Source organism: Sander lucioperca, chromosome 21 (assembly GCF_008315115.2).
Source record: "Sander lucioperca isolate FBNREF2018 chromosome 21, SLUC_FBN_1.2, whole genome shotgun sequence".
NCBI lineage: Eukaryota > Metazoa > Chordata > Actinopteri > Perciformes > Percidae > Sander > Sander lucioperca.
Genome location: NC_050193.1, coordinates 24262657 through 24284205, shown reverse-complemented (window position 1 = coordinate 24284205; position 21549 = coordinate 24262657). Strand labels below are relative to the sequence as shown.

The following is a 21549-nucleotide window of genomic DNA, read 5'->3' as shown; positions in this document are numbered from 1 at the left end:
CAAATTAAATCCATTATGAGGAAATATAAATATCAAGAAATACATGTATAATCAGTGGTGTAAGAAATACTAAGATATTTTACTTAAGTAAAAGTAGCATTACCACTGTAGAAATACTGTTAGGTAAAAAGTCATGCATTTAAGATTGTACTTAAGCTAAAGTACAAAACTATAGAAAGTGTTTTTAAAGTACCAAATTAGTCATGCATTTATGTGTACATCACTTAAATGTTGTAGCTGGTAAAGGTGGATCTTATCTTAACAAAAAGTACATAGGCCTACAGCCGGGTTGTGTAATCTAGACTATAACAATACATCATAATTCACTTGTTATTTTTATTATTATTTTTTCATTTAATCTGAATTTGCTAAGTAACTAGTAGGCCTAACTAAATGTATCAGATAGGCCTAAATGTAATGAAGTAAAAAAATACAATAATTCCCTCTGAAATGTAATGGAGCAGAATTATAAAGTAGCATTAAATATAAATACTCAAATAAAGTGCATGTACCCCAAAAGTGTACTTAAGAAGAATACTTGAGTGAATGTACTTAGTTACTTTCTACCACTGTGTATAATGCATATTTCTGCTGTGGAAGGGAGGCTCCTGTGCGGGTGCGTGCATGCGACGACATTGACGAGAACACGCACGTAGCTGTCAGTAGGAAATGCAGCCTGCTGGTGTTGGATGTAACGTTACCTCTGTGGCTGTGCTTGGATAAATTAAACAAAGAAAGTCATTTTTCTTTCAGACTGTGAACTGTTATTTAGACGGTTGCTTGAATTTGGCGAGAATTTCGCAGCAAGTCCGAATGTCTAACCGAGGTAACCGAAACCTTCAGCTATAAGCTAGGCTACAGAAACAGAACACTATCGGCGCTAATGCTAATAGTTACACAGGCTAAAATAAGCTAATTTAGCTGCTAACTTAGCCAGCTAGCTCGCCAATTGCAGGACGTTTGCTCTTCCAGGTCCTCACCCCATATAGCGGTTCCTACCCCGGTTTCGCTTTTTCGTATTTACATTTCACGAAGGAGGTTGCGGAACCGGAGCTGTGGCGGGGGGTGCGTACGGATAGGAACCCCCTGGCTATCCAGGCGGACGGATCACAGTGACACGCCGGTCGTGGGTGAGTTGAGCAGCAGAGCTGAAGTTGTATTGACTGGGCAGCGGGTGGACAAGGCCGTGGACGCTGTTCGGCCTGGCAGGGAGGGAGAGAGGGAGGGTGTTGACTATTGGCTATTAGCTAGTGAACCATTGCTCCTGTCTGCTGAATCGGGAAGTTGAGTCGCTTCAAGAGAGGCCTCAAGAGAGGATATGACAACAAAGTTGCTGGTGTTATTAGCTGCTAGCATAGAAACGATAGCTGTCTTGAACAACTACAGACATGATCTGCTTCATAAGCAAATTACTGGATCACTAAGGTTGTCGTGGGCGCTTTGTTGATAACCAAATGCCAGGTTAATGCAGCTCTATCAACAGTAAAATGTTTCTGCCATCCTGGCTAGCCCGCTGATAAAGTAAAATTGTGTTAATGCGGGATATTATAGTTGTACGTTTTTTGATATTTTTGGTGTGATGACTGCTAAGAGATTTCATGTTCTTTTTTGAAATAAAGTTGCTGATATAGTCCACCGTTGAGTAATTTTACTGTATGATATAGGCGTCGATGTAGCAAAAGAGGAAATGTAGCTTTAGACATCGATTGCTGTAACATTATTATTCACAGAAACAATATACCAAAATATCACATTTTAAAGTTGCAATTAAAAATGGATTGTGTATCTTTGCACACTGTCTCCCAAGAATTTCCATGATTTCAAAATATAGTTAACTTCTTTGGCTGCTTCTCCAATCCATTATTTTCTGTTTTAAGAAGAGGAATGCACAAAATAAGAAAATGGCTACAAGTCTGATTTTCATAGACACTTTAGTCATCTTTTGCATCATGCATTGACCATTTAAGTTGCCAGGCTCATGACTTGTTGCTGAGTAGATTTGCATCTCCACTATAACAGATTTTTATGATCCAAGCTGCAGGTGTAATTTATTACAACAGTTAAGACTGAACTGATAGCTGCTATTTGGCAAAGGAAAATTCACCTCCATCATGTTATCTCTTTTTGTAAAGGAGAGATCAGAGTGGAACCATGGCTGAAATCTCCACCCTATCCCCATCTCCCCCTGCACTGGGTGAGCATCATGCAGCTCCATCCATCCCTCCATCCTCATCAGTGCACACTGCTACCAACATCCCTGCTCCAGAGTCTGCCAGGGAGATGCCCACACCTAAGTCTTACCTCTACAATGACAAAGCTTTGACTGAAAATACTCCTGCCGCACAGTCACCCTTAACTCCCCACCCACCCTTGAGTCCTCCCAAACTCACTGCTGAGACCCCCTTCACATTATTGGTACACGAGGATGCTCCACAGAGAGAGGAATCAGGAGGGAAAGATGCAGAGACTGGAGCTCATGTTATTAAGCAGGAAATGACCAGTGACCCACCAGCTGCAGAGCTCTTAACTACTGAAACAGAGACCACACCCCTGTCAAGTGAGCCATCGGCTCAAAGCGAAGTGCAACAGGCATCCCCCTCTCCTGATCTCAATCCTGGTCCTAATCTTTACCCCAATGTGCATGTCACCCACAATCCAAATCCTGTCATGGAAGATGGTCAATTTACAGCGGGCCAACCCCAAATTACTGCAGCTTCAAACCCCACGCCTGCTTCTCCAGCATTCACCAATACAGCGGCATCAGCAACAGCTGAAGAGGAGAAACCTCAGCCCCTGCAACAAGCACAAACCCCTCAAAGACAGCCTCCTCCTCTCTCCCCAAAGCCCGACACTCCAAGTGAAGCGTGGAAAGCAGAACTGCCCAGCACCCCTACCAGAGCCGAACACCCCAGCCCTACTGTCCCACTGATCCACGAGCCAGAACTTCCACTGCCCAGGCCCCGGCCGGCTCCTGACACCCTCAGCTACTTAGAGTCAGCCAGCCTAATGTCGGGGACTTTGGAGTCTCTATCTGGGCTGGGAGAGGATGGCAGCTCTGTGGGCTCCGACTCTGAAATCAATGGCATGGCTGTCAGACGCACTGATAAATATGGCTTCCTAGGTGGGAGTCAGTACAGTGAAAGCGCGTAAGTATTAGGACATAAACTAATTAATCACACTCCCGTCCACTGTGCAAAATATTGATCACTGTGTTTTTATTATATCTAACAGATATGTCTGAGATCTTCTAAAAGTAAAGAAGCATATTCAATATAGCTGTTTGAAAGCCTAAATTATGGCCACATAATTGGTTTACAGATAAATCTAAATCCTGACTATCTTCCTTTTAATCTGTCCCTTTGCCTTCCCTGAACATCTTATTCACTCTGTCATCCATATGCCCCAAAGAGATCTTCCCCTCTTGTCGGTCTCACCCTCTATTTCCTGTCTTTCTCTTCTTGTCTGCGGCTCTAAACATATCTGTCCGTTCTTTATCTCCCCTTGGTCTGACTCAGATAATGCTGAGAGCGTTTTTGTGACTCAATATGTACTGACTGTGTGTCTCTGTGGTATCACCTCTCACGCCTATCTGCTCTCTTCCTCTCTTTTCTGTCAGATTTGCTTCTACTTTTCTGACAAGCTAATTGCTCTTCCACTGTTGAATAATTAAAATTGTATTGATTTAGTATCCATCAGTAGTGGCAGTGCATTCTGGTCAATGTTAAGGCTGTTCTGTATATGAGCCATTCAGCATAATGTTGTGCAAATTATCGTAATAGAGAAAGTGAGGTAATTAATTTGTGCCATAGAGTTACAGATGTCTAAACGTATCAGAGTGCAATATTTAAGAGTGTAAAAAGAGTACTTCCCAGTTCAAAGTAAAAAATGGCATCATGTATTACTCTCTATTACAGTGAAAAGGATGTTCGAGTTGATGTCGCCCGACAGAGGGAGGTAAAATGGCTTGATATGTTCCACAACTGGGATAAGTGGATCAAACATCGCTTCCAGAAGGTATACATAGCTTTTTAGATGTGTTTGGATGTGTTTTAGATATACTTGGATTAGTTTTACTCTACCTAATGCCATAAGCATTATGTGTGTCTTTTTGTGCATTAAAGGTGAAGTTGCGCTGCAGGAAGGGGATTCCATCTTCTCTCAGAGCCAAAGCCTGGCAGCTACTGTCCAACAGCCAAGAGCTCCTAGATGCCAACCCTGGAAAATTTGAGGTATTAATGTGACTATGTTGTCTTTTTAACTTTTTTTTTAAAATAACATTTTAAAATGTAACACACAGGGTGAGGGGTATGACAAAAAACACGAGTTCTAAGATGTTGTCATCAACAAATATGTAGGTACAGTTAGGGCCGGGCAATATATCGATATTGTATCGATATTGTGATATGAGACAATATATCATCTTAGATTTTGGATATCGTAATATGGCTTCAGTTTTGTCTTTCCTGGTCATAAAGGCTGCATTACAGTTAGTGATATAGTTTTCTGAACTGTTCTTCAGACTGTTCTTGCTGTTTAATTATTTGCCTTTTACTACGTATATCCACGGTACTGATGATTATTTATCTGAAATCTAATTGTGAAGGTATTTAGTTAAAGCACCAATCGTCAAGCCTATAATATCGTCGCAATATCATCATCGAGGTATTTGGTCAGGAATATCGTGATATCTTATTTTCTCCATATGGCCCAGCCCAAGGTACAGTTCATTTTACATGGATTCAGGCCCCCTAGTATTTAAGATAAAAAAGATTAAGTTAAAGATAAAGTTGGTCGTAGCTGGGTTGAGACTAATTTGAGGACAGTGAATAAGCTACAGTATTTTGATTCACTGGCTCAAAGTGTGGCTCATTGTAATGGGAAGTTGTGGCTGTCTATTAGTTGTGGCCATATTAGCTTGAAGGGTGCGAAAGGTGCACAGGCGCAGACCTAGCATGCTGTAAGCCTCTTATCAGGACCAGTAATCCTGCCTGCCCTGCCTCTGTGTCCACGCTGGAGGGAGGTCTGGCCTCGGCTGGGTCCTAGCAGTATGCTTGATATTCTTTGTGTTGTCTGAGGAAGACTCTCAAATCTGGTTTCATTAAGGGCTTTGAAGCCTAATCCACTTTGATGGCTGATTAGAAACTTTCTCCATGAGTTAACGAGAATTTTTCTAGAACTTGTATCTAATGTTTTTTTTACTGCAGGAGCTGGAGAGAGAGCAGGGGGAAGCTAAATGGCTGGACATTATAGAGAAGGATCTCCACAGACAGTTCCCCTTCCACGAGATGTTTGCTGCTCGTGGTGGCCACGGGTAAAAAAACAACAACCTGAGTTTGCTCTGTTTTACATCAGAGCTCACAACACACGATTGACAAGAAAAACCTGCACTCTGACTCCAATGCACAAATTTTATGTAACCATTAGCAGACAATGTTTGATCCTGGAGTAACTGATTACAGGATACAACCAAGAAAACGGTGTGAATTAGAAGTAAATAGAGTAAAATTTGTCAAAAATGGTAGACCCATAAAAATTCAAAAACTGACAATGTCATACAGAAAATGATACCAACAGAGGATATTAAAAAATGGACACAATTAATAATGAATATAAAGTCACAATACATGTAAGAATATAAAAATACATTTTCTTTTAGAAGATAAGTGATTGAGATGTAGTGTCAAGATTATTTTATTCCTGAATTACCGTTAGTTTTATTTGCATTCTTCCCTTCATGAGTCAAAGGGAGGTGCATGAACTGGTCAAGTATTTTGGTGGATTTGGCCACCAGATAATTTTTTAATTTCTTCCTGCAGGCAACAGGATCTGTACCGGATCCTGAAGGCTTACACTATCTACCGGCCTGACGAGGGCTACTGCCAGGCCCAGGCTCCAGTGGCTGCAGTGCTGCTCATGCATATGCCTGCTGAGGTGAGGGGCTGAACCAATGGGGTACAGGTTCTCACTAGGTGGGAAAGGAAAGGGGTTCATCAGTGTCAGTTCTAAAATTATTACTGAACAGTCTGATACTTTACAAAGTGTCATAAATATATAAGATGATATTGAGTTGTATTACAATTATGTTACCTAGACTACTAAATAGAAAAATATGAAATACTTAACAATTTACCTTTTGTGTTACTTGATCCAAAACAAGATGTCATCATAGGTCAAATGCAAACTGTATGAGTGCATACTGTATGATTAGATGAAAGAATATGAACTTGATGCCTGACCATTGGGAACATAGGACAGTGAGTTAACATTCCTATGTAGCACACCACACGATGCAGTTTTTCGAGTGGTTATGCTTTATCAGAAGTCATGGTATGTTTTTTTATTTAATCATGGTTTATGTTTATCCCTCTTCACTGCTCATAAGAAAAAGTGAGTGGGCGTGGGAGTCAGCGAAACAAAGTGCTGAATTAAAAATAGTAGCAGACTGGTGACACCGCTGAAACTTCACTGACCAGACTGAAGCAATCGACAAGGTGTCCTGCAAATATCAAGCATGTGTGATACAGACAGGACTCAAGTTACAGTTGCTCTATCTTTTTACAGCAAAGTGACCACATAGACCTACCTGATGACTATTCTGACAGTTTGAAACCTGAGTTAATTCAGTCCCATATGTAAATGGATGTATATGCCTGCATGTCTTTATCTACTGAAAGCTTTGTCGCAGTTTAAATTGCGGGCTGTTTTCTGTTTAACAGAAGGACAGGAAAGCTGTGTATATAATTTTTTCCATACACCACTATATATCTCTTCATCACAACACAGCCTTGCCATCATTTACACACAACAAATAAATGACGAGCAAGCGTGAGAAGATTTAGTCAATTTATAATGTGCGTATTGTTCACATTTTTGAAAGAGCTCCCAAAAGAAGTGGGGAACAAAAGTAGGAATTGATGCAATTATGTTTCAACTCACAGCTTAACATTTCAACCTCATTTGCGGTTGATTGCCAACCTTAACTGTTATAAATTGGTTCTGTTCACAGCAAGCTTTTTGGTGCCTCGTCCAGATTTGCGAGAAGTACCTTCCCGGCTACTACAGTGCTGGCCTGGTGAGTAAATTAACTAACTCTTTGTCAGACCTTCATGTCAATTTTCTTACTTTAAATTTACACAGTCTTTGTCTTTTAGGAAGCGATCCAGCTGGATGGCGAGATCTTCTTCTCCCTGTTACAGCGTACATGCCCAATGGCGTACCGTCACCTTAAGAAGTTCAAGATTGACCCGATTCTCTACATGACTGAGTGGTTCATGTGCATCTTCTCACGCACCTTACCATGGGCCAGTGTACTGCGTGTATGGGACATGTTCTTCTGTGAAGGTACCATTTATATCCACACGGTTCGGCCAGCTCTCTTGTCTGTTCATAACTGTTTTCCTACATTTACTTTTCTACATTTCTAGTTGGTGAAGAATTATAAAGATCTAATAAGAAATTGGATACATTTTATGCTTGCTTGGGTAGAAAAGTTTTCTGCAGTTTTAAGGATTTGTCAGATTCAGTTATATTTTTGGTCCATAGTTTGACAGAAACCTGACTTAAGTCTCTGGTTGTAGGGGTGAAGATAGTGTTTCGTGTGGGCCTGGTGCTACTGAAACAGATGCTTGGCTCTGTGGATAAACTTCGGGAACTACAGGGCATGTATGAAACCATGGAGCGTTTAAGGAACATCTCACCTGACACTATCAGAGAGGACATATTGGTACAGGAGGTGGGTCTCTTTCTCTTGGCTTCAAAGACCCTGTGTACATAAACGAAACCTGCTTCTGTTTTTCCTCAGCGACACAAGTTATGAGTCACTTTGTCCTGTAGTGCCCAGTCTAGTAATCATCACTTCCTCTGTCTGTCTCGTCCTTGTCTGATGTGTCGTCCAGATTATCATTCTCCCAGTGACGGAAGGGCTCATAGAGAGGGAGTGCCGTATTCAGGTGAGGAAGTGGAAGGAGTCCAGAGGGGAGCTGACACACCAGCCAGGCCGCCGCCTCCACGGTACGAGGGCCATCTTCGAGTACAAACGCCGAGCCGCCTCCATTAGCTCCGGCGGCAGCTTCTCTTTCCTGGGAAGTCAGATCCCTCCACCAGGACCTCTCAGGGCCTCTTCCAGCCTCCTCTCACTCCCTGGCTTCCGCAGGTCAAAGGCTCCTTTCCACTCCCAAACCAAGAAGGGCTCCTTCTCAGGTCCATCAGGAATGGAGGGCCTGATGCATCAGTCCCAACCTGCAGTAACATCAAGCCCAGAACGAGGCCTCAGCCATAAACCACCTATTCCTCCAGGGGCAGGTCAGAGGGAACAGGCACCCCACATTCCGAGCACCTTAGTCGGGGGTGCAGCTGGCTCATCACGTGGGCCTGCTCAGGCCACAGAAGACAACTCAGCACAGGGCCAGCCTACTGCTGTGGCCCCAACACAAAGCACAGCACCACCGCCTAGCACTCTATCCCCCTCCCCTAAGATTGTCTCTGAGCAAATTACTTCTACTATCCCCTCTCCTACTGCAAACAACGCCCCTCTGCTGCTAATTCCAGATTCAAAAAAAGAAGCTGTGCCAGCGGCTGATGCCACAACTGGCGAGGAAGATGTAAAGAAGAAGAAGAAGAACAAAGAAGGCAAGAAGAAGGAAAAGGAAGAGGAGAAGAAAAAAATGAAGGAAAAGAAAGAAAAGGAAAAGGCTGAAAAAGAGAGGCTCAGAAAGGAGAAAGAGAGGCTAGAAAAAGAAAAGAAGAAAGGGGGGAAGAAAAAGGACAAAGGGGGAGGAGAAGCTGAGGACAAAAATGGAGATGCAGCAGCAAGAGATTCGGCCTAGTTTTCCACCCCGTCATTCCAGGATAATGAAAAGGGACGCTGAACAAAAAAGAGGTCAGGGGAACAAAAGATCCCCAGAAACAGATAGTATTAATCAAAAAAAAATAAAAATGGGATGTCTTCCTGTAAAACGCATCATTTCAAAGACTTAATGTAGTCCCAGGACTATGGTGGAGAAAACTGGATCATGATTTTAATAGCACCTGGGGGGGGGGGTTAATGCTTTCACTTTCACAGAGTTTTAGTAAAATGGGAAAAAATCCTTTTTCAACTGGATAAATGACTGGATTACAAATTACAGTCGTTATCTCTTTTAGTTATTTTTTCTTTTCTTGTTGTCATTTTTTTTTTTTTTTAAACAGATGGATGGCAGTGGTTAGAGAAACATAGACTTCATTGACATTGAAGGGATTGTTGAACTGAAAGTTTGCAGAAATAGTTATGGTGCCATAGATGATGTAAATAAAGTCTACCTACAGTACATAGGATCCAGTTCTACTCAACATGCCCCATCATTTCTCATCTGTGGACAGGTTATCTGGATGCCTCTGACAAAAAAGAAAACTTCAAAGTCGTCTCAAACACAGGCAGAAGACAGAAATGCTAGTAATGTTGTTGAGGATGTATTTATTGTCGTGTTTAATGTTGTGAGTGTGTGCCTTAGTAGTGTAGTGAAATGTGTTAGTGTCCTATGTGTGGCCTCCCTGTTTTCAGTCTCCCTCTGGCTGCAAACCATTGAATCCGAAGTGGTTCTCCCCAAATTCTTCTGTCATTGGAATAAATCTGAAGGGGATATGGAGGGATGTACACCGAAAAAAAGAGGGAGAAAATTAAGAATACAACCAGACACCATAAAGTTGTGGCTGTTTTTTAGTGATTCATTTATGTGTTTTTTTGTCTCTGACAAAACGACACACAGGGAGCATTTTATTGTTTTAATTCAATTACATTTCTTGTGTTTGAGGTTGATTTTTGCAAAAAGCAGGCACAACATTATCGATAAACTGGTGGCATAAAAACATACAATACCCAGCGGTGCCCGTGCATAAGTCCTGCAGACCAAATGTCCATCTGTAAAATTAGTATTATTTTGATTTTTGACAAAATCCTACGCATGTTTTATTTCGCCAAATTTCAGCATGGGTAAGAACTTAGGTTCATTAACCCATTAGAATGTGATTTGAAGTATCTTAAGAGAATGAAGGATGATTTTTGCACTTGTGATTTTGTCAAAAAGTACCACTGAATTCAATCACTCCGTTAGTTTAGTGACGTAGAAAACGGGAGTCTCAACGGGCCGGTTTCGTACTTTGAAATCTGCTTCGAGGACCTATAGGAAGCCACTTGACTGGAGGTGCCAGGTGTGCCAATGTAGCATTAACCTCTGATCTTTGACGTTTGGGCTCTGATGTATTTATGTACAAAGTGGTTAATTTAATCAAATATAGTATATTATGAATTATTATTATTATTATTATTATTATTTTGGATCTGACTATTTTTCTATGTGAGTAAGAGACACCTGGTTGACTGGAACGATGGCTGACTACACAGTGTAGTTGCAGGGGGGATAATTTGTGTTTATTTTAATTTAATTTTTTTCTGTGCACGCTAAGTCCTCTGATTTTCACAACAAACTCGATGCATGTCTTTGCTATTATTTAAGTTTACTGTCACTGTTGTCAACTATAGGTTCATGGGTCTCCAGTTTACTGAAGTGCAGTATTAAATAGACTTGAGTGGAAAAAAGGGGCCTCTGACAGAATAAACAGTAAGACGAGTGATTCAGACAGAATTTCTGGGAGTTGAAGGTCTTAATCGTACTGTAATATATACTAAGAGGTGATTTAGGAGCTTTGAATAGTTCTTTAATTTAAGATCTTGAGTATGTCTGTCTCACTAAATTGTGTTGTAACATTCATGATGACTTATGGACTAACTCCCTAACCTATTTACACTCAGTGTCTGTACTGTAACATATTTATGCATACATTAAACTGCACTGAACCCCATCAGTATACGATGAATAGTGCCAGGTAGTTAGTATAAAACCATTTGATAGCAAAAAACATTGCTCTCTAACTGTACTGTTTTTGTAGTTAAGGATTAGAGGGACTTTTGTGTAATTGTAGCCAACATGTCCTGCATATTTGTTGTTTTTCACTTATTTCAGGTCTTCACATGGCTGTCATTTAAATACATAAATATCACACTCCCTCCCTCCTCTATTTTGACGCCAGTGCATTCATAGGCACAGATTAGTGTAGTGTTAGTGAGGATAACCTGAACACATCTATGCAAACCATCCTCCATCATGACTGTTGATGGCGTGTGGCGACAGAAGCACTGATTTCACCTCTCATCGTGATGTTTAGATTGGTGCCATGGGAAATAAGAATTTTGTGCTTCAGTAGGTCTTTTTCTGAGCACACTTTCATGCCTGTGGGGTACAATATTTTATGAGCAATATGTCCTCGCAGCTCGTTATTTCTTGTATTTCAGAGGGCTCGAGATGCCGTGATCAAATTAATAATCTCTCTAACTTGTGGAGTCGGCACTGCAATCAAGACAGTCTTCTTAACAAATCAAGAAATCCATTTCTATCAGGTCCTTTGTGCATTTCTGCATTGATCCTGAAATTGTCATTCTTGATTACAGTTGATTGGGAATGAATACCCACTAATGCAAATATTTAAAGAAGTGTTTCAGCTGTTTTTTCTCCCCTTGCCGTTATGTCTTTTGTGTTTTTAAGTTTACATTGTCACTCTGGCGAAAGTGAAATAAAATCATAGCTAATTGAATTCATTCCTTCAGATCTACAACTGATGTATTTAATTGATGATAATGACATTTGTGATGAGTAATAAACCATAATATATTACATCATTGTGTGTTTTTGTCTTTTTTGGCGTTTGTCCTACTGAAATGTGGAGGATGTTCTGTTGTCTATCGTGATTCATCTTAGTAGTGATGAGACTTGTTTCCTCCCACAGAGCCACTGAACAGAGACATTATTTTACAAAAGGAAAGAGGTTTTATTCACAGTTTGTCCCTTTTATTCATTACAGAGGAAAGGCTAGGAAGAGTTCAGCTTATGGGAAAAAAAGATGATTTAATGGTTGCAGGAAGGAGCGAAGGGAAAGAAATCGAAGACTTGAATGTTTTCTTTCGGCCCTTTCTCTCCACTCCTTCAGTCTTTTTTCTTTCACTTTTCAAGGAAAAAGTCTTTAAGGAGGCAACTTATTTTTTTCTAAACTGCAAATGCTCTCCCTCCTCTCACCTTTTTTCAAGAGGACATCTTCAAAATTTGGAATGAGGTCCTCATATATTTCTATGCCCCCCTTTCTAATAGAAAACCTGTCTTCTGCTCAGATACTGAGGGAAGCAGAGGGACACATTTCATTTACACAAACACCTCGAAGGTGAAAGTGAGAGAGCTGACAGAAATATAGAGGTGAGAAGACAGAAGATGGTTGCAAGGAAAGAAGGTTTTTGAGAAAAGTTTGTTGATGGAAATAATGTTACAGGATCATTTTATTAAAAATCAACCCTATTCACCATAAGCAAACATAGACACCCCATGTGCATCAGCCCCCTCGTGTCAGTGTGACAAGTCTTTGGTTTGAATATGAACGGCTGAGCACATGGGTTTACACAAGAGGTAAACGAAGAAGGAAGAGGAGGAAAGAAAAGGGCAGGGAAGGCAGAATTGCAAAGGGATTGCTGTCTTTCTTGTCTTCTAGCTTTGTCTTTACTCCTCCTTCTCCTCTCCGTGTGTGATGACATAGCAGATGTTCTTGTAGTCCACGTTGCCAGCAACATCTGGGGGGAAGGCGGCCCACATGTTCTTAATCTGAGGGGGAAAATGAGCGTTGGAAATTCAGCATGGCAGGAGAGGTACTATCTTACTGATGTTCCTTAAAGGAATGCACCATGTTTTTAAGATACTGGTCCATTGGTCAAGTTGTCTCCTCAATGTTAAAAAAAACTGTTAAAAGTTGAGACAGCTCACACTTTAAAGGAAGTTACTTAAAAATGTTTTTAGATTTTAGCCTAGGTTAACCTTTAAGGTTTTAACATGACATTTTCCCAATGGAATAAGGGGGAAAGACCCTCCAGAAAATGAGAGAAATGGATCATCGTATCTGCAAACAACGAGGACACTTTCATAGTCACGATAATATTAAGTTAAAGACAGTATAGACATAAAGGCAGTTGATCAAGAAATGTATACCCCACATGGATCCCATGCTTTGTTGTTTTCACTTTCTTTTGTAAATTATATTTAATTAATTCAATATTTCTATGACTGTTAAATAAACTCACAAAAGCAAATCTATGTGTTGCAGGTGGATGATTGGCTGACTATTAGCACTTCAGGATATGGTGAATATTAGACCAACGAACCAGTCTGCCAAAAACATGCAGTATTCCTCTAACAGGTTGGTGATTTTACCTCCTCCTTTGAGAACCTGTCGCACTGAGTGGTCAGGAGCTCCTCAAGGCTAGAATAAGCAAAGCACATTTTGGGAGTCAAAATCTGAATTGATCCTATTTGGACAAGCATGTTGAACATAAAAAAAAATATATATATATATATATATATATATATATATATATATATATATATATATATATATATATATATATATATTTTAAAGCTCACAATTCCTTCTTGATGCTTCCAGTAGCCTCTGGGTCCAGGACTTTGAAGGCGGTAAGAATAACGTCCTCGGGGTCAGCACCTGGGGAGGACATGAACAGGACAGGCTAGTGTACCTTTACACTGACTGACAGTGGTGGGAAAAGCATTCAAAATGTAAAGTAAAAGTATAAGCAACAATGTGTACTTAAAGTATCAAAAGTAAAAGTACTCATTATACAGAACAGCCTGAATCAGTGTTATGTTGTTATTATATTATTGGATCATTATCATTGATGTATTTAATGTTGTAGTTGGTAATTTTAAACTACTTCATACACTGTTGGGTAGTTTAATCTTTAACAATGCATAATATGTTATAAACTAACCATGTGCTTTATATATAAAATCTTAAAAGTAACTATTACTGTGAATACAATGGAGTAAAAAGTAAAAGTTTCCCCACTGAAATGTAGTGGAGGTATAAAGTAGCATGAAATTGAACCACTTTGTACCGCCAAAGTGTACTAAAGTACAGTACCTGACTAGCTATACTAAGGTGACTGATGACTGTAGATACTTTAGTCAAATTCAGTGTAATGTAAATAATGTAAAAACAACAATTTGGGAGCAACAGTTGATGAAGATTAGACGCCCACCCTTCAGCTTCTCTCCGAACATGGTGAGGAAGACGGTGAAGTTGATGGGGCCGCTGGCCTCCTTGATCATGGCCTCCAGCTCCTCATTCTTCACGTTCAGCTGGCCTGAACAGCCCCAAAAAAAATCGGATTAGTACGAGACACCATGTACGAGACACCATGAAACCCATGCTTTTCTACTGTAGATTTATCCCACCACCACTCACCCATTGAAGCCAGCACGTCCCTCAGGTCATCTTTGCTGATGATACCATCTCTGTTCTGGTCAATGATTGTGAAAGCCTACAAAGAAGAGAAGCAGACTGGGTTTAATACTTGAAGAAAGCACTTAGGACAGATGGAAAGATGGGCTGTGCGGAGGTACATGGTGAGACCTCTTTATACTTTTAGGGAGTCCTCTGTCATCACTTTGTCCATTAAAGTGGCAGCTGGCTAGTATCTCTGACACAGTGCTTTACAAATGTTGTTAGAGGATATTGTGCAAGAAAAAGGCTGCACCCAGAAATTGTAGTGGGGCGGGGGGGGGGGTGGATGTATGGGGTGGGGGTTGCGTAAGGTAGCCCAAGTCTTTTCTTACATGTTAATTTAGGAAAGTATCATTAGGGAACAGCTGTCTGATCTGTTCACCCTGCTGGGCAACTTACATCTATGAAACTTAAGATAACCTCTTGGACTTGAACTTAAACTCTCATCTCATGCCACATCCCTGCCTTCCTACTCTCCCTTTCACACACACACACACACACACACACACACACACACACACGCTGCTATCTTTCCATTAGTGCAATGTGCTAAGATCACCCTAATCATCATGTCATACATTCCCAAAGTTGCACTCAAGACGTCCGTATCACTTATCACACAAGGCATGTTTCCTATTCGCAGCACATATCCCTCGACAACGCATTGAAAACCCTGACACCATAATTATCCAATCTCTTGGCAGCACATCCTTGTAAAATCTCCCTGACCTTACTGAACTCCAACACACGCCCTTCATGCCTTACTTTTACACTTTCTCCTTTTGCTTTTTGGTCTTATTGCTCTGCTCATCAAATCACCTTCAAAGTTATTTTGAGATTGAACACATAAAACTGAAGTTTGTTCTGCGATACAATAAGCCTATCGAGGTCCTGTTGTTCTGCTTGGCCTCGCAGCCTTCTGCATTAAGGAGAGTGACAGCTGGTTGGGGAGGTCAAAGGTGAAAAAAATGTGGAAAGCTTCAGATGGTGACAGAAATTTCAGAGCTCCTCCTAATGACATTCTCATGATGATTAAATTGTCAGGGGAGTAGAGGGGGTGCACGAGAAATAGCAACAGCTATGAAAATGGATCCGGGAACTGCTAACCAAAGTCTAATTTTGGTTACCGGCTCCAAGAAATTGAACTTAAATTACTCCAGCTTCAATTTGGAATCTGAGGCTCTTTAGGTCTATCTATTGATTATTAACCAGAAGTTGTTAAATGCTTGCTGAGGCTGCCATGAATGATGCTCATACAGTAGAAAAAAGGAGGGAGTATTGCTGTGTGGCTGCATGGACAAACCTCACCTCTTTGTACTCCTGAATCTGGCTCTGCTCAAACATGGAGAACACATTGGAGGAGCCGCTATCTCCTCCTCCTGCCCTCCTCTTTGCCTTCTTTGGTGCCTGGAGAACAAACACAAGAGTGAAATATTTAGGTAAGTCAGTTAGATTTTGGCTAAAAACTCATAATGATGCTACTGAGTATTGTACAGGCAAATGTTCCCAACCTTTTAGCTTATGACCTCTTAAGATTATGTGATGTATACTTGCATCTATCCACCAAAAAGAGTGGTTTCTCTTTATGACCTTCTTACATTTGCATTGCTTACTGCTTTAGCAGATCCTACACATTCAGGTGCAATCCTCACGTTAGCTCAGACAATTTTGATCTGACTACCAATATGCATTTGTTTTTTTTTTTCTTTAATTTGACCCTCTAGATGTTTGAGTTTGGCATGCAATCTGAAGTGCATTATGTAAAACTAAATTTAATAACACATTAATACCCAAGCATCCTTAAAACGGCATTACCAGGAACTGCAATTATCCAAATCAAATCCACAAGAAAAATGTCCAAAATCACTTCATCTACTGGAAGTGATGACAAATGTTCCCATCTTCTTTGTTAATATTATTTCAAACTCAGATTTTTTTTTAAATGCATCAAAAAGCTGAGTTAATCCATAAGGTTGGGTTGATTCCCCTGTAGATATTTCCACCAGAAGAGATGTGTGAAGTACTCACCATCTTGAGACGGTATGAGTGGAGATTTGGCTGATCAAGAAGGAGAAGATAGTGTGAAGCCGCATTATACCAACATCCCCGGGGGCTTATATACCCCTCTGCAGGCCAATCTAACTTTAGCCACAGCCTCAAGTTTGGATGGGGATAAAAAAGAGAGAGAGGGTCAGAGGGAAAGATAGAGCGAGGGAGAGGAGAGAGAGGATGGTCAAGGATAAACTGATGGCAAAAGTGAAGGAGACAGAATGGCGGGGAAGCGTATCACTTTACAGGAGTTTAGAAATAGACCCAGGAGTCTTGGAATTAAGTAAACCTGATAGCTGAGGGACCATGCTGCAGGTTTGCAGTCTCACGTGGACTAATAAGGACATTCGGGACATAGATGCTTGTTGGACCACTGGACACTGTCTGTCCACCCTCCTTCTGTCCACCTCCATCTGCCTGCAGAGAGGCACAGCAGCTACTCGCTGACTTTATTTTTGGTTTGTGATGTCCATTGCTATATTACGGACTGAGATGCAGGCATTCTATAAGATCAGCAACTGATGAAGCTATTACCCTGTATGTGCACAGCTCCGCTTGCTTATTTAAAGTTGATATGATGTTAATGTTAAATTTAGTAACACCAATTATGTATTATTGCATTAAGCTCATTCCAAAATAGCATCTCATTAAAATATCTCTTCACACAACAAACAATATGGAAGAACAAATATTTCGAGTTTGTCTTTGAAAATCTGCACAAGGCAATATTTGAAATAACTGAAATAGAAATAATAATAATAATAGTAATGAATAAAATAGAAAATAATTCTCACACACAACGGTATGTATGTATAAGTATGTATTACATACTGTAATACTTCACTTTATTAAGGACACATCTTTATTTATTCATTTTTCCTTCCTTTTTTAATAACTTTTTTGTTCTACTCTATCATTATGAATTAGGGGTATTGACATAATTCATTAATTTAATCAATGAAAATAAAGTATAATTATAATTCCAGGTGTGACTGCTTTAAAAGGGTGTAAAAACAACACATTTTACTATCTGACAATCTCACTGTTCAATATTATATTATTATAAGATAATACTAGTTAAAGTTTCAATGAATTGCGATGAATAAGAATGACTTCATGTTAATCAACTACTATTAATACTCATAATCATCATCAGGGTTAAGCAACAGCAAAATGTACTTAAAGTATTGAAAGTAAAAATGCTTGGTCTGCAGAAAAATGTGACTGGTATTTACATGTTGGTAGTTTAGCCCAGGGGTTCTCAATGTAGAGGTCGCCCTGTTTATATAAAAACTTAATTTGTAAAGCAACTACTAACTTTCAACCAGTAAAAAGTATATTTACTTCTAAAATGTCATAGAGTAGAAGTATAAAGACGCGCAAAAAGTCAAATTCTAATATTTATTATGAGCAGAACTCGTTGAAATGTCTAAACATCTCATTCCATCAGTTATAGCTGTGTTTTCTAACTGGGTAGTGATTTATGTTAATGTGGGTGTCTTTTGTCTGTTTCCTGTTTTGTTTGTTTTTGTTTGAAAGTGAGTGAAAGCCCCATTAACCCCTGGCTGCAGTCCTGCTTTCTCTTCAGCACAAAGGTGTCTGTTTGATGATTGGCCTTAGTCAGGAACACTTTCCCACCTGTTTGCCCCCTCGCCCCCCACTCTTGCGCCGTCTATACCCACCATTCCTCCCCCTAAAATATATACAGGGATTACTTGGCAGGGTGATGGCAGCCGACATTCCCATAAGTGCATAAAGGGGCAGCTGAGGGCGACCAAAATAGCTAAATAAACTGGACAGTCTGCCAATGCGCCAGGCCCTGAGAACAAAATGCTTTTCTTCATTAGTTTTTTCAGGTGTTATATCCAAATTTACCTCAGAGATGATCTGTTTTCATTTCATTAATAACTTTGTTAATCCTTTCTATTGGAAGGCTTTATTTTTGCAGCCTCTCTCAGCTCTCTGGTCATGATTGTTTGTGTTTCCACTGATCTCTCAATCATGAGTCATGTCTCTGTTCTTCACTGGTTTTCACTCCTGCAGTAATTTGGATTAGACACACGGTTGTTTATCTTGGGTGTTCAGGACATCCAGAGCCCCAGACCTCCCCTTGTGTTTCTGTTGATCTTTGACTGCAGGTTCACTTGATTTTCACCACCTTGTCAAGGAATGAAACATGTCACACAGCACATGTTTTGACTGTGATTTCTACTTTTAAACAAGAGGTGTAGGTTTAAACTGATAGATTGACTCCATGATATGTGTTTTGCACTTTGGCTTTACATTCAATATGAAACACAATCCCTTAAATTTAAACTTTAAAATGTCCTTTAAACTTTTCATATTAAAATGATGGTGGAATGTCTTTGGAAGCAGTAATTTTAAAGGGTAAAACAACAGAACGTGACCTTGAAAAGATCATATTCAAGCCTGAAATGTAATATAAGGTTCATTTAAACAGAGTGTACTGTACCCTAATCCAGAAAATTAAGGGAAACATTAGGCATTATGTTCAGCAATTCAGGAGACACTGACTTTATATTAAAGCATTTGTGGATAGATCAAGAGATGATTATGACATTTAAAAGAATGTTTAAAAGGTTTGTCTGCTCAGTCAGTAGGGAGTTGGGTTGGGAACCAGAGGGTTGTTGGTTCAAGTCCCCAATGTATGGTGGACTGGTAGCTGGAGAGGTGCCAGTTCACCTCCTGGGCACTGCCACGGTGCTCTTGAGCAAGGCACCAAACCCCCCAACTGCATGTATAGGTACTGAGCATGTGTGTGTAATTCAGGCCTGTGTGTAATAACAACAAAGTGAAAACATTGTAATTTCCCCTTGCGGGATTAATAAAGTATACATTATATTACATTATTATTACCTTCAACAACTTCAGCTGTTTTTTCTGGTTTGTTATATTCCTTGAAGTCATTTTACATTCTGTACTTATGGCACTTGATATCATTAATAATAATGATGAATAAATAATCGATATAATAACAAAAACTCTAAATGTTCTGTCTTTTCTTTGTGTGACAAGATTTTAGGCATCAAGCTAATTTGTTCTATGAAACATAAAGTCACTTTGTAATATTTTATTTAATCTGTCCTGCATTTAGAAATAAATACGTTTAAAAAAGAGAGAGAAATAATAGCTCTCTTTCTAAACTCCTAAATATCTTTTTTATTGCAATAACATTTGGCCCACTCATTTTTATGAGTCAGTTATCATTGAGAATAAGCTGTGTCATCTTAAACTTTTCACAGACGTGTCAGCTTCTGCAGTTACCTGACTTTACAACACAGTTGTAAAAAAAAAAAGGTCTCCCTTCACAATGTGTTTACATGTTGCTATTGAGAGGAAGTGTTTACATACAGATATGTGGACATTTCAGGGGGACGATGCTGTAACGTGACACATGTCGCCACGCTCCTCTGAAGCCATATATCACTTATTATTGGTATGTCCGTCTGTAGGTGCAGGAATGTGGAGAAGCTCCCAGCTTGTCCTATGGAGGCCTCATGGAACTTCTGTGACATGTCAGACGACAGGGTTGTATGTTATACTCTGGTGTGTATAAGTACCTACCAGCCTCAGGTTGCCCTGTTTTGTTATTTGACTCCATACGATTGTGCTACATGAATCACCATACAGTAAATTATACGTTTACGGCAGGTCAGATGTCAACTTTTGCTTTTTCACCCTGGTTTCACTGAACTCAGAGGAGGCTGAATGAACAATTTAATTATAAAGCTTATTAAACTTTGGCACTTTCTTGAATATGCACTTGATCTCCTCTATCAATATCCCAAATTATGCTTTTATATGATGCTTTTGTTTTACGCTGTATTATATTCTGTCATGTATGGTTGTTGATTCTCTGTTGATGTTGCATTGTCTTATTAACCCAATGGATTCAATGGAAATTACAGACAGATATGTTGTAATGATCCAAGTAAATGAGTGGATGACTCAATAATAATTTCCCAAAAAATATTTAACCTGTCAGTTTTAACACCAGCTGCATTATTTATGTCCCTTGCATACTTCCATAATTCACTGTGCTATTTCTGACTCAACCACACTGCTTATACCATAAATAGATGGCTTACAGTCTCTAAATCAGGTGTTTCACTGCAGCACACTGTGCCTGCAGCGTCCTCTGCTGTTTACAGTCATCCACTGACTGTCATATAGTGTCTGATGCTTCATTGGCTTAGTGATTTGTTTGCCAGAAAAAGGGAGTGAAAATTAACTTCATAAGGTTCAGTGTTCTCTGTGTTTTCCACAAATGTCTTCTTAAAGTAGCCTTATGGTTAGATAAAATAATAATTTGTAATGTATTGTGCATGCTGGCACAATGTCACACTGCCATGGCTTACTAGGACACTTGAATATATGGAGCCATCGTCAATGTTATTAGTAACACCTATGCTTTCCCCTACTATGACAAGTTAAAATATCTGCAGGGCAAAAGGCCTGTTATATGAAAAGGAAACTTCTCGTGTCATATTCTTCTTCTCTGTCCATCTCAGCTACATTCCCTTCCTACCTTTATTGCCAGTCTGTCCACTAGATGCCCTCTGATTTTCCCACCTGTCTCAATCTTCTGACTCTCATCCAGCCACTCACCTTTCAGCCATTCCCATCACCTGACCTTTCCTGCCCACCTACTCCCACTTTTCCTCATTAGCTCTGCAGTACCAGCCCATTTTCCCCAGCCAGTTGCCAAATTGTCAATATTGCTTTGTTTTATTGCTTTTGAGCCTCTGTTATCTTGGACCTGCAACTGGTACCCTGTTACCTGTACCTGCCTGCACTTGTATCTGCCCTTTTAACTACCCTGTGGACTTAATACTACTTCTGTTTGGACATGCCAGTAAGCTTATGTATTTTCAAATTTGCAATAAACCCCTTAACTATTGTTTGCCTGCAATGTATGCATGTGTTTCCTATCCTTGTTGCCTCACACTCACCCACATGGCATCTCATGCTTATTTCCATATATTTACCTATAATTCTATCAGAAACTGTTTCTATATTTGATAAAATTTCACAATCTGGACTAAAATTTGAAATGTTATTTCTTTGCATTGTTTTGTATCAGCAGCATCTTATTTTTTTTTTTTTAAG

The 21549-nt window shown here is 39.8% G+C and overlaps 2 protein-coding genes across 4 annotated transcripts; one reads left to right on the top strand and one right to left on the bottom strand.

Annotated features, from left to right (window-relative positions):
• The first annotated feature begins 635 nt into the window (after positions 1-635).
• LOC116063861 (TBC1 domain family member 10A) lies at positions 636-11707 on the top strand. 3 transcript variants are annotated; one of them, XM_031318854.2, is made up of 10 exons: positions 636-1130; positions 2133-3146; positions 3915-4014; positions 4122-4229; positions 5205-5311; positions 5817-5931; positions 7007-7072; positions 7152-7341; positions 7578-7732; positions 7896-11707. In XM_031318854.2, exons 2-10 carry the CDS (start codon positions 2152-2154, stop codon positions 8823-8825), a joined length of 2766 nt encoding a protein of 921 aa, XP_031174714.1. In that variant the 5' UTR covers positions 636-1130; positions 2133-2151; the 3' UTR covers positions 8826-11707. The 3 variants fall into 3 exon arrangements, with proteins under 3 accessions (XP_031174714.1, XP_031174715.1, XP_031174717.1); XM_031318855.2 differs by having other exon boundaries at positions 637-826; XM_031318857.2 differs by lacking the exon at positions 636-1130 and adding an exon at positions 1250-1461.
• A 147-nt stretch (positions 11708-11854) lies between these two features.
• mylpfa (myosin light chain, phosphorylatable, fast skeletal muscle a) lies at positions 11855-16649 on the bottom strand. The gene is made up of 7 exons (XM_031318861.2): positions 16399-16649; positions 15679-15777; positions 14332-14407; positions 14126-14230; positions 13491-13569; positions 13281-13329; positions 11855-12677 (listed from the first exon to the last, which is right to left on the bottom strand). The coding sequence occupies exons 1-7, from the start codon at positions 16399-16401 to the stop codon at positions 12576-12578; spliced, it is 513 nt and encodes a 170-aa protein (XP_031174721.1). The 5' UTR covers positions 16402-16649; the 3' UTR covers positions 11855-12575.
• Positions 16650-21549: the final 4900 nt, after the last annotated feature.